Source organism: Schistocerca americana, chromosome 5 (assembly GCF_021461395.2).
Source record: "Schistocerca americana isolate TAMUIC-IGC-003095 chromosome 5, iqSchAmer2.1, whole genome shotgun sequence".
NCBI lineage: Eukaryota > Metazoa > Arthropoda > Insecta > Orthoptera > Acrididae > Schistocerca > Schistocerca americana.
In genome coordinates, this window is record NC_060123.1 from 706158165 (window position 1) to 706172411 (window position 14247).

At 38.6% G+C, this 14247-nt stretch overlaps 1 protein-coding gene across 1 annotated transcript in view; it reads left to right on the top strand.

The window, feature by feature from the left end:
• Positions 1-13767, top strand: part of LOC124616647 (trehalase-like) — a 412719-nt gene extending 398952 nt beyond the window's left edge. Inside the window, exon 12 of the mRNA XM_047144975.1 lies at positions 13633-13767. Within this exon, the coding sequence (XP_047000931.1) occupies positions 13633-13750 (118 nt within the window). The 3' untranslated portion in view covers positions 13751-13767. The remainder of the gene's footprint in view (positions 1-13632) is intronic.
• Positions 13768-14247: the final 480 nt, after the last annotated feature.

The window sequence follows — 14247 nt, forward strand, 5'->3', positions numbered from 1 at the left end:
GATAAAGTACAAGTAGTATGTGCCCCTGTAGTATTAACTAGACCCTGTTGGCGTTCTTTTAATGTATTTTCTATCTTTGCTTTCCAAGCAGGAAATTCATCTCCTATATTCTCCTGAATCTCTCTAACTTCTGGTTTATGTTGTTCTTGTGCAGTTTCGTTGTTAACTTGCACATTAGAAACCGTTTCTTTCAAGGTTTGGTCTACATAATTTCGCACTGTCTCGGTTTGCTCTTTCGCCCAAACTTCAATGTCCTCAGAGAATACGACCTTACGTTCATTGAAAAGTTTCTCTATGTGTTTCTCGCCTTCGAAACTGAGAGTATCTATCCACCGAGTAAGCTCAATGACAGCTTGCTCGTTATAGTGCTTAATTGTATTCACGTCCTGCGCAATAGTGTTCTGTACATGTATAACTTCTTGCACTTCATGGTTTAGTGTATCTTGACGACATAAGACGTCTTTGTATTTGGTTGTTAATTCCTGATACTGTTGTTCTTGTGTAATTGTGAGTTGTGCCTGACTGGCAATCAAGTGACTCTGCTTTGTTTCCAAATTTTGGAATTTTTCAGTAATCTTATCATTTATTTCTTTTAGTTTATTAGATTGCTCCTGAGCCAAATTAAATTGCGTACTCTCGAATACTTGGAATCTACGATTCATGTCATTTGCAAACGTGGATTGCGTGGTTCCCAATGCCTGGAATCTACGATTCATGTCATTTGCAAACGTGGATTGCTTGGTTTCCAATGCTTTAATCCCTTGTGTTATGACAGTCAAACTTGACATCAGCTGGGATAACAAATCTGTACTCTCAGCAATTGACGATTGCACTGGGCTTAATGGGGATTGTACCGACACATTTTAGGGTACAGTCATTTCGTTTTCGCACGCGTCTGTGTCAGAGATGAAATTCATGTTGTTTGTTGGTTGCCGCATATTTCTCTGGACTTCACTCGACATCGGCCATATGAATGTCGGAACTAGCAACGGTTTGTGTCGTCAGCGTGAGCGCATTAATTACTGGTTGTTGCTCAGCCGTAATCGACATATCGCTAACTACGGTGGTATCAAATTCCGTGGCACTAGTTAACGATGCATTCACACTATTTAATTAATTTTGTGCCATTGTGATGCGTGCTTGCTTATTGGCTTTGGACATAGATCTAGTTATCACCATGTAAATATGCAAGTCACAGTTTCTCCACTAAATAAGTTCTACAAAAGTGACTATTAAATTTTACACACGCAAAAAAAACCGTTAATGTCCTAATGCTGTTAATGTACACTTTGCAATTTGACACATACACAGTACATAGATATCACACAAAATATTGTCTTACTATATCTACTGGAATTCTAGTAAAAGTAATGTAGAACACTATTTATACGTAGAAAATCAATACGTGAAAGGTCACTACAATGCATAAATGCTCAAGAAAGCTAGTAATTCAAATGTTCTGGCCTTTTTGATGTTTCTGCTCAGCTGCTGGGACGGCGCACTCGTTCTCTTCACAAGATACTCCCACACATTCCGTTAGCATGAAACATACAAAGCACCATAATGTAGTTACTCTATAAAACTAGACATATATATACACAAGGAAACATTAATTACTAGATTACTAACATAGTTATATGGCAGGTTCACTATGAGTGTTGTATCAGGATCGTGTCCTGTCACGGTCGCCATATGTAAAGGTTCCTTTGAAAAAAAATTAAATTTTCTTTACTACTATTACTACTACTACTACTAGGCTAATTACTGTTTAGCTCTACAGGACCTTTATTCTGAAATGTTTCTTACACCACCTTGTATTGTCTTTCTATGTGTGAGTAACTGTACGTTCACTGTTGTGGATAAATACATACAGTGTACACAGGATGATGTGTGAAACTGATAGCGATTACACGCTTCGGCTGTTGTAGAAATCTGCTCCAGTGCTGCAGATATCGTGTTGAGCTGAAAGTGGTAACCAAAGTACAGAGAATTATTCTTTGGGGCTCTGTTGCATAGCAATTAGATTGCTTTCAGTTATGAGAAATGTCCAGGTACAATTGTGGATTTGAATGATCGATGAGGTGACTTCTTTTCCGAAGAAAGCATCGAACTATTTCACTAGAACTGAATGCTCCCGTTGGAACTGTTCTGAAGCTGGTATTTATTATTAAATCACAAAAGAAGTATACACAGTTTGTAGAATAACACGTACCTTCTTGAAATGAACAATATTTTATTGTTCTATTAACTGATTTCCTTCCATATACACTTATACACTCTTGGAAATTGAAATAAGAACACTGTGAATTCATTGTCCCAGGAAGGGCAAACTTTATTGACACATTCCTGGGGTCAGATACATCACATGATCACACTGACAGAACCACAGGCACATAGACACAGGCAACAGAGCATGCACAATGTCGGCACTAGTACAGTGTATATCCACCTTTTGCAGCAATGCAGGCTGCTATTCTCCCATGGAGACGATCGTAGAGATGCTGGATGTAGTCCTGTGGAACGGCTTGCCATGCCATTTCCACCTGGCGCCTCAGTTGGACCAGCGTTCGTGCTGGACGTGCAGACCGCGTGAGACGACGCTTCATCCAGTCCCAAACATGCTCAATGGGGGACAGATCCGGAGATCTTGCTGGCCAGGGTAGTTGACTTACACCTTCTAGAGCACGTTGGGTGGCACGGGATACATGCGGACGTGCATTGTCCTGTTGGAACAGCAAGTTCCCTTGCCGGTCTAGGAATGGTAGAACGATGGGTTCGATGACGGTTTGGATGTACCGTGCACTATTCAGTGTCCCCTCGACGATCACCAGTGGTGTACGGCCAGTGTAGGAGATCGCTCCCCACACCATGATGCCGGGTGTTGGCCCTGTGTGCCTCGGTCGTATGCAGTCCTGATTGTGGCGCTCACCTGCACGGCGCCAAACATGCATACGACCATCATTGGCACCAAGGCAGAAGCGACTCTCATCGCTGAAGACGACACGTCTCCATTCGTCCCTCCATTCACGCCTGTCGCGACACCACTGGAGGCGGGCTGCACGATGTTGGGGCGTGAGCGGAAGACGGCCTAACGGTGTGCGGGACCGTAGCCCAGCTTCATGGAGACGGTTGCGAATGATCCTCGCCGATACCCCAGGAGCAACAGTGTCCCTAATTTGCTGGGTAGTGGCGGTGCGGTCCCCTACGGCACTGCGTAGGATCCTACGGTCTTGGCGTGCATCCGTGCGTCACTGCGGTCCGGTCCCAGGTCGACGGGCACGTGCACCTTCCGCCGACCACTGGCGACAACATCGATGTACTGTGGAGACCTCACGCCCCACGTGTTGAGCAATTCGGCGGTACGTCCACCCGGCCTCCCGCATGCCCACTATACACCCTCGCTAAAAGTCCGTCAACTGCACAAACGGTTCACGTCCACGCTGTCGCGGCATGCTACCAGTGTTAAAGACTGCGATGGAGCTCCGTATGCCACGGCAAACTGGCTGACACTGACGGCGGCGGTGCACAAATGCTGCGCTGCTAGCCCCATTCGACGGCGAACACCGCGGTTCCTGGTGTGTCCGCTGTGCCGTGCGTGTGATCATTGCTTGTACAGCCCTCTCGCAGTGTCCGGAGCAAGTATGGTGGGTCTGACACACCGGTGTCAATGTGTTCTTTTTTCCATTTCCAGGAGTGTATTTTACAATGTGAATCAAAATCTCGCAATGGTGTCGATTTTTACATCACAAGAAGAATGGCACTCCTCTTGTGAAATTACTCTTAACAAGAACAAAAGCTCTATATCCTAAGAATAATTATGTGAGCGCTGACCGCCACAGAGTAATAAACAATATCTTTCTCTCTCTCTCTCTCTCTCTCTCTCTCTCTCACTGTCACCCTGCATGATACATCATACCCTCTATCTCTTTATTAGTATTTGACAATGTATTTCAAATCATTGCTAAATAGACCAACATCTATGCCTTGCAAAAAGACTCAGTTTCTTTGGAGACAAGCAAACGTGAATTGGGGCAGTTTATCAGTATTTTACTGCAGATGGGCATAATGGAAATGTCCTCAATTCATTTGTACTTGTTGAATGAGTGTAGATATCCATAAATAGCTCATATGATGAGCAGAAATCGATTCTTCCAACTACTGTGGCATTTTCATGTGATCAGTAATCAAGAACTGCCTGAAGCTAATAGTAATAGAGACAAATTCTTCTAGATTCATCCACTTTAGCCTTTACTGCAGTCATCTTTGCAACCAGTCCCCACAGAATAATACCAAGCTGTTGATGAACAGATAATAATACCTTTCAATGGTAGAAGAACTTTGAAACAATATGCAAGAAATAAGCCTCACAAATGCAGCTACAAATCTTTTACAAGGACTGGTGATTCAGGGAAGATGTTGACTAAAAGAGCACCTGCAGTGATAGAGGGTTAAGTTTGTCAGGGGATATTTTTTGGCATTGATAGAAACATGACAGAGAAACAGCATTTTTAAGGGTTTGCTGGTGGCTTTGATTTATACCATTAGCAATTGCCCTCAAAGAAAGAGGCATTGCATTCTGTGACACAATCAGGATAGAAAAGATGCGAAAATGTCCTTTTAAAATGGATGTTGAGCTGAAGAAAACTGGATGTGGCTCTTGTGACTGGAGAGTGGTGACAACATACAAATTGGCTCTAGTAAAATGGTTTGAAAGAGAAAGGTCTAAATTCTGTGTCAATATATGCATGTGTTGACCATCTATATGCTATTCTCAATCAGAAAAGAAATTCAGTTATGTACCAAGAGCTTATGTTGTGGAAAAGAACAACAAACACGTGGTGTGGATCTTGCTGACATGTTGAGAGAACTCCACTGATGTAATATGGTCCATCATGAGAACACTACAAATATATCTCACTCACAGTTTCACGCTGTAATTGAGCTGGTGTAAGTTGACCCCTGACAGTTGCATTGAGATGGACATGGCACCTTCATGGGCCTACCTCAACCAATAATATAACATGATTTTTTAAACGCCTGTAGGGCAACTCCTCAGTGTTGTCAGAGCTCTGTAAACACTGTTGTTTTCGTCTACATCTGTTGGCACTTCACAGTTGAAAGCTGGCAACAGTTCTACGAGTTTTCAGGTATTTTCTTACACTGTCTCCACTATAGTATTATTACAGGTTTGTTGCTTATCAGAAAAACAGATTCCTAAAGAAGAGAGAAAGACCAAGCTCTGAAATGTTAACAAGGTCTTCAAGTGATTATATCTGTGTTAACAAATAATACATCAATGTGATGAGCTTGGGTTTTATTTGTTACACATACAACACTCAGAGAAATTGGATACACAAACAGGAAGAAAGCAAAGATATTTAGCAGCAAAGAAATTGCGCAATGCAGAGGTTCATGAGAATGACAGAAGATAAATCAGTGAGTTTCTAACACATATACAAAAAACAAATTTGTCCTTATTTTACACATTTTTAACACTTCCACTTAAATAGGACTCAAATTTATTCTTAAGTAAATCAGTCACATTTGGCAACATTTTTTTCTCCCATGGTCCTGAATGCTCCAGATGTTCAACATCTTCCTCTGCATCTCATATGGAAGCCTTGTCAACTTTTGGCTTCGCAGTTTAGTTGAGAGGCACTGGCAAAGCCAACCTCAACTGCACTGGTAAAGCTATTCCTAGGTGTAAAGGCAATTTTACTGGAACTGAGTGGGCATTATCATTTCTGAAATGACAAAATAAAGTACTGTCAGTAAAGACAGCAAAAAATGTTACTTATGCTTGAACATCTATTGAGAGTGCATTGTTAACTCATTTTTGACCATTTAGAACCAAATGGTTCCAGTATTTGGAACACTGATGAGGTCAAATCTTGTAGATGACCCTGAAACTAACAAATTTATCATGAGGAGGAGCAAATAAGAAATGCTTTCTTTGTGGTACATAGAAATGATGAGAGTACATTAGCACCCATGCCAATTACAAGACAGAAAGAATTTCAAGCAGCTGGACAGAGAATAGCCTAGATTGCTGTTGGTATAACAGAAGCATACGTCTGATGATTTTTTTACCTTTTTGCTTCTACTTATATTAAGAAAGCATGTGGGGATTAAGGCACTGATTGGTGACAGTCTTAGTTTCCACACATATGTAAAAGTGCTGAAACCATGTGAGGAATTTGAGACTCCCACCAAATGCAGCTCAAGTATTTCAGTCTCTTGGTGCTGCATATTTCCGTCCAATGAAAGGCCAGTGGAAGAAAATTGTGGAAGAGTATAAGCAAACTGCAATGGAAAGTCGCTGCACTTCAGTTCCCAAGGATGAAATTCCAAGGCTAATAAAGGAACTGATAGATTCACAACCCAGAGGAAAAACAACCTTATTTCTGACTTCCAAAAAACAGGAATATTCCTCCTTAATAGGTATAAGGCTCTGGAAAGATTTCCCAATACCATAATTGCTCTGGACCTTAATTCAGGTCTACAAAAAATTGCGGGAAAGACATTTCTGGCCGCAGGCAGATAGATGTTAGAGATTGGAGGTACCTGCAGGTACGAGTGAGTGTTCCAATGATGTCATGGGCTGTCAGCCATCTACCACAGGTTGTGGAGGAAAAAATCTATTGCAGCACAAAGAGAGCAGGAGCAGTGATAGTGAACAGGAACAGATTCAATATGCAGAGTCAGAAGAAAGTATGGGATGGATATGGAGTGCAGACAGTTCCCCAAATCCTAAAGAAAATCTAGAGGCACTGAGAAAAGATGTAGAAAAGGGGTTGAGAGACAATAGCAGTTTGCTAGTTGTTTGTATAGTAGTCATTTATCCTGGGAAAGTCATGAGAGCTACAGAGAAAGGTGCTGTTATTGGTGCAGTGCAGAAATCCGGACTGAACTGGAAGTGACCAAAAGATATGGATGAGGTGGAATAGGAAAGAGAAGATATTCTTATGAAAATAGATTTTCCAAATTAATTTCTAATAGTGTGCAGTGTCAGAATACTCTCCATACAGCTGTTTTTTTTATACAAAAAATTAATGTATTTTTTAAATGTCATGTTGTTAAAAAATGTTACTCTGAACTTCTAGCTAATAAAAAAATCAGCATACACAGTACTACACTTATTCAACTTCACACCTACCTATAGAGTTATCTAGTGTTGGTGGTGATTTCATATTTTTGTTATGAGAAACATATCTTGTCAAAAGTTCTCCCTGATTGCCAGGGTGTAATTGCGTGTACACTTATTCAACTTCACACCTACCTATAGAGTTATCCAGTGTTGGTGGTGATTTCATATTTTTGTTATGAGAAACATATCTTGTCAAAAGTTCTCCCTGATTGCCAGGGTGTAATTGCGACCAAAAAAACAGATATTATGCTAAAAGTTCATGAAGCTAACCCTTTCAGGTGATGTAGTTCCATTTGAAGCCATCTACGATTTTCTCATTTCATGGCATAGGCACAGTAACTCTTTCTGCAGTCACCCTTTACATCTCCTGTAGATTCTGCTCTGTAGTGGTTGCAGCTTGAACATATTCATTAGTTTTGAATCTTAGGAGTTAATGAGAAAATGTAGGAACCATTTTTGTATGCAGTGCATGATAGTCTTTGTTTTCAAATTGTGATTGAATTTGTCTCTATAAGACATATTTTCTCGGTGGATTAGGTACAGAAAACTGCCCTGTTCAAATTTATACATTGTGTATGCAACAGAAGCAAAGCATCTACCAATACATGGCACCTCAAGGCACTGCATACACTGTAGGGCAAAGAAGGAACATCACAGAGGCAGATGCTTGTTAACCCAGTGACTAATTGCAGAAAGGAGCTGCATGTATTCAATTAATGTGTGTAACACTCGTTTTTCATACTGGTCCGTCTCAGTGTATGCCAAATAATCCAATAAAAACAAGAAAATTCAAAAAAATTAATGTTTAATATTTCAAGTCTGAAAGGGCTCAATGAACGGTACTTCGTCATTTTATGGATGAAACCCTCATCTCCAAGAAACTCTACTGAGTTTAATTAATACCAAAACATTTCTTACTAATAATAAAAAAACTAGAAAATTTTTACAGTTTCACCCATTTACAGATGAACTTAAGCGTTTAGGTACACTTACTTGCACTGTAATAATAACTGATAACATAGAAATCAGTAAGCTATTGTATTATGCATATTTTCATTTATTTTCATTCACTTATGTCCAACAAAATAATGTTCTAGAGTAAATCCTCACTAGGACAAAAAGCATATGTTACTTAAAACAAAGTTAATGAAACTGTGTGTAATGTTTCGACATGTACATCTTACAGGTATCTGATTGTTTAACTGAGAATATTAAAGGCAGGCTGATAGTACATTTATACACTGGTGAAGTTTGTTGTCAACAATCCTTTTCAGTTTGACAGTAAAAGTGTAATCTAAACTAATCATATCAAATTTGAGAAAACTTTGAAATATGAGACAGTACTTATTTTGTGCGTGAAATATTTTATATTGCTGATAGAAATATATAAAGATAAAAGTCCAAAACACTATCCTGTCAGCACTATTAGTTTCTTCATCAGTAAGGAAAGGGATGGGTTGAAAAGGAAGGACAGCTTACAAGACGAGATGGCACCACCTATAGTGATGACAAGGATTAGTCTACCCTCATTCTCACCTGTAGTGATAATGAGGGTAAGCCCACTCTTATTCCACTCTTGTAGTGACAATGAGGGTAAGACTACCCTTATTCCCACTTGTAGTAAGGGTAAGTGTACCCTTGTTCTCAGTACACTCATCCTGTGCCCTGTCCAGTTCAACTTTCCTCAACCTATCTCTCTCTCCACACCAAGAAAGGAACAAATAGTTTTGAAAGCTGCAAAAGTGTCATCAGTTTTTCTTTTTTCTATATAATATTCATTTTTCAGAATGTCAAACTACATGCTCAACTAAACCTCTTTATTCTTAAAATATAGTCTCATGATACACATTGCTAACTGATTTTGGATCATCACACCTTTAAAGCATCCTTATTGTTTGGTAAAATATAACCAAACCCATTTTATTCTGGAAAGATGCACGGAAGGCAATCGTGTAGTTTATCTTAGTAAGATCTACTTACCAAACAATGGAATCTTCAGGTAGGAATGAGACTGGTTATTTCATATTATACTCCCCAACTGTCGTGGTGGGAGTTCCTGTCAGTTATAAATTTATGTAACTTTTTGTATACTTATTCTTTCTCCTCAAAAGAATGTAAATGTAATGATGCATGGACTTCAATCGTTTTCATACTTTTCATTCAGTTTTAAAGAAACTCCTACTGTAGAATCTGAGATCCCTTCTGCTAAGATTCAAATTGTTATACTGACAAACATTCCTGCGCTCTCTTGTGTTTTTGTTTACAGTCTGAGCTTCAATGCTGCTTTGTTTAGCTTTGTGAGCAGTAAACAACATAGTAATTGTTTTATAACTTTAAATGTCATAGTTGTAATTCCCCAATCTTCCCAACTGGTCACACGCACAGATTGTGTGATCAGAAAAGTGACTTTTTTCAACCAGATGAAAAATGATATTGCTAAATTGAAAAGTTTAGAAATAACACATTTGTCAAATCAGTAAATGATTGCCATGCAGGGAGCTTGACTGGAACTTTTGTCATATAATTATGAACCAAGAAGAATATGAGTCGAAGTACTACTCTCAAAAAGTACATGTATCGGGAGGTATACTAGTACAAGTGAAATCCTCGTTGCTATAGATGCTGCACAAAAAAGTTAATATCAGCAGACAGTAAAGCAAAAGCAGATTTGATTTTTCCAATCAATCCAACCTCTATACACCTTCAATATCTGTAATATACAGTAAACCTCAGTTTTTCACTTTTCAGAAGACTGATCCATAAAAGTGTAAAATGCAGAAAAATGTAAAATACGGATAAATTACTGTCATTCTCTTTATAATGTTCAAACTATGAAATTAAAACAATTTAAATTTTGTCTATTTAAAAAATCTGAGATAATTTATTGTTTTGTTTCTTTCTAACAGCAATTAGGTTTGCTTGACTCTTCGCAGTATACAAAACATAAATCACAAATTCAGTCACTGAGTGATTACTGATGCACATAAATGCACATGTTAATTTCCCTCTTTATTGCTGTCATATCCAATGTTGTAAATAAAACACGGAAGCAAAAATATTTTCTGAAACAACATTAAAAAGATATACATGTTCTAATGTGAGACTTATTGGTAATCATGGTAAGACTGATACTGCCTACAGGAAAATTAAAGAGACCTTTGGAGAAAAGAGAGCCACTTGTATGAATATCAAGAGCTCAGATGGAAACCCAGTTCTAAGCAAAGAAGGGAAAGCAGAAAGGCGGAAGGAGTATATAGAGGGTCTATAAAAGGGCGATGTACTTGAGGACAATATTATGGAAATGGAAGAGGATGTAGATGAAGATGAAATGGGAGATACCATACTGTGTGAAGAGTTTGACAGAGCACTGAAAGACCTGAGTCCAAACAAGGCCCAGGGAATAGACAACATTCCATTAGAACTACTGATGGCCTTGGGAGAGCCAGTCCTGACAAAACTCTACCATCTGGTGAGCAAGATGTATGAGACAGGCGAAATACCCTCAGACTTCAAGAACAATATAATAATTACAATCACAAAGAAAGCAGGTGTTGACAGATGTGAAAATTACCGAATTATCAGTTTAATAAGTCACAGCTGCAAAATACTAACGTGTATTCTTTACAGACGAATGGAAAAACTGGTAGAAGCCGACCTCAGGGAAGATCAGTTTGGATTCCGCAGAAATGTTGGAATACGTGAGGCAATACAGACCATACGACTCATCTTAGAAAATAGATTAAGGAAAGGCAAACCTACATTTCTAGCATTTGTAGACTTAGAGAAAGCTTTTGACAATGTTGACTGGAATACTGTCTTTCAAATTCTGAAGGTGGCAGGGGGAGCGAAAGGCTATTTACAATTTGTACAGAAACCAGATGGCAGTTATAAGAGTCGAGGGGAATTAAAGGGAAGCACTGGTTGGGAAGGGAGTGAGACAGGGTTGTAGCCTCTCCCCGATGTTATTCAATCTGTATATTGAGCAAGCAGTAAAGGAAACAAAAGAAAAATTCGGAGTGGGTATTAAAGTCCATGGAAAAGAAATAAAAACTTTGAGGTTCGCCGATGACATTTTGATTCTGTCAGAGACAGCAAAGGACTTGGAAGAACAGTTGAACGGAATGGACAGTGTCTTGAAAGGAGGATATAAGATGAACATCAACAAAAGCAAAATGAGGATAATGGAATGTAGTCGATTTAAGTCGGGTGATGCTGAGGGAATTAATTAGGAAATGAGACGCTTAAAGTAGTAAAGGAGTTTTGCTATTTGGGAAGCAAAATAACTGATGATGGTCGAAGTAGGGAGGATATAAAATGTAGACTGGCAATGGCAAGGAAAGCGTTTCTGAAGAAGAGAAATTTGTTAAAATCGAGTATAGATTTAAGTGTCAGGAAGTCGTTTCTGAAAGTATTTGTATGGAGTGTAGCTATGTATGGAAGTGAAACATGGACGATAAATAGTTTGGACAAGAAGAGAATAGAAGCTTTCGAAATGTGGTGCTACAAAAGAATGCTGAAGATTAGATGGGTAGATCACATAACTAATGAGGAGGTGTTGAATAGAATTGGGGAGGAGTTTGTGGCACAAATTGTCTAGAAGAAGGTATCAGTTGGTAGGACATGTTCTGAGGCATCAAGGGATCACCAATTTAGTATTGGAGAGCAGTGGAGGGTAAAAATCGTAGAGGGAGACCAAGAGATGAATACACTAAGCAGATTCAGAAGGATGTAGGTTGCAGTAAGTACTGGGAGATGAAGAAGCTTGCACAGGATAGAGTAGCGTGGAGAGTTGCATCAAACCAGTCTCAGGACTGAAGACAACAACAAACAACATTGGTAATCATTATAACACTACAGTAAATAAAACTTGTAACACAATATTGGTTAAAATGGTTAATTTGGCAGTGTTCGGGGACTGATGACCTCAGATGTTAAGTTCCATAGTGCTTAGAGCCATTGTGGCAGTGTTCATAAACATAGAACAATAGGCACAAAATCTACAGCTTCTTGTCAACAAGGTGGTCACTCAGTTCAGGGACAATATTGGGTGAGAAAATGAGCAGAAAATGTCATGTTACGGAACATCTTGAGGAGGAATGTTTACGTCTGACATCAGGTCGTACCATCCTAAAACTGCATGCCTAATATGGATTAGCGTATTTGACCAGGGAGTAACAACAGTTTGTGAAAGCGCATTATAGATATGGCCATCTTCAAAAGTGGTGGTCATTTGTACAAATGACAATGAAATTAAATTAAAGCTGTTATACAACACATGAAGAAAGGTTGCTCCTAGAGTCACTATCATCAGAATGTGATTATCATTAAGGCAGTGACACAGCATACTGTCCTCCCTCGAAATACTGAGCCTGTAATACAGGCAGCCGTGAACCAAAATGCCTAAGATGATGGGGCGAGGAGAGATGAAATCACGAAGAGGGGGGGGGGGGGGGGGGGAGGAGCACGATGCCGACAATGAAAATCTTGCTTACCATGCTAACACTACATTACATGATCAATAATTTTGCATATAGTATACATTTTCTGCTTTGTTTCAAGTTTGACTTCGAGCAGGAGTACAATGCATGTGTTTATTTTTTATTTTTTTTTTTTTTTTTTTACTCCAGGAATCTGTAAGAAAACCAGTGTTAAACGTCGTGATAATGTCAACGAATACTTAGCATGTGGGAAATGTTGTAATATGGAATCATTAATGCTGGGAAAGCTTTATATTGAGGGTATATACCTGTGACTTCTGTTGTGACCGTAAAAAATGAACATAAAAACTGGATAAATGTAAAAATAGAATTTTACTGCTGTTTTTAATTTCCTTGTTTATAACAATGCCTTACACCTGAACCATCCTCCTCTTATGCCTCTGTGTGTACTCTGTTAAAAAAACATACAGCATTCCATTTGATATTATGCAACTCTTCTATATCCTGTCTTTGCACTTAAAGACCTGCAGTTAATTGTCTCTAAATATAAAATCACAGAAACAGTTAGGTTTATTAGTTCCATAAATATTTTATGAACATTTCATGTATTATCACCTTCATTTGGATTACTGTATGTATGTCTTAGAATCAAAACTGTAGTTGAGATATTATTGGGTGTGTTATAAAGAAAAACAATTTCTTCCACTAAGATAAGGTTGTAGTATTGTTAACTAATGTACTTAAGTAATGAATACTTCATTTTTAGACATACATGCCTGTCTTGACAAGGATCTGAGATGTCTCAATTAATTCCATTTATTGACGCCTGTGTTTCCTTTTTATCCATTGCCTGATGACAGAACACACAGTTCTAGCATTTGACAGAACACTTTTACACTACACCTTGTCTCCTAGCCATTCCACAACAGTCATTCCTTCAGCATAAGGAATCTTCTTTTATGTGCTGTTATGTCCTAATTTCTGTTTTGCATAGCATAGCATAGTACAGTGCAGAAATTAATCTCTTTTTCTCTCTCTCTCTTTCAGTTTATCATATTCCAGAACTGTATTAGCATCGTGGAAAATAAGATTTGAAGCAGCACAACATATAAATTTTATTTTAATTTTTGTTATTTTTGTATTTGCCAATGACTTAATAAAGTAATATTGTGTTCATTTTAATCCTGTCTCTCTGATGTTTATTTGATGGTGTAGGTGTGTGTGTGTGTGTGTGTGTGTGTGTGTACATGTAACATAGAATACATAAAGAATGGAAAACATTTACTATCAAAAATATTAACAGGGGAACTATTTTGATTAGACTTTCCGATACTAATAATGGCACGGAACATTACTGAATCAAGATGGCGGTGAAAAAAGGTTCACGAAAATCGAGTTCCGCGAAAAACGTAAAAAAAAAAGAGTCTTTATGTATTCAGTGCAAAAAAAGTATCGTTGTTCGACCTGGAAAATGTTACTGCTGCGAAGTTACAGAACGAAATCATTACAAGATCAAAATCTAGTGAGAAAACCGTGGCAAATGCAAATTCAGTGACATCGACATGTAAACATTGCGATGATTTTCGTCTCATTTTAACTGCAAAAAACAGTGAACTGAAAAGGACTGTAGCCTTATTCGAGAAACAGCTGCAACATCTTGGC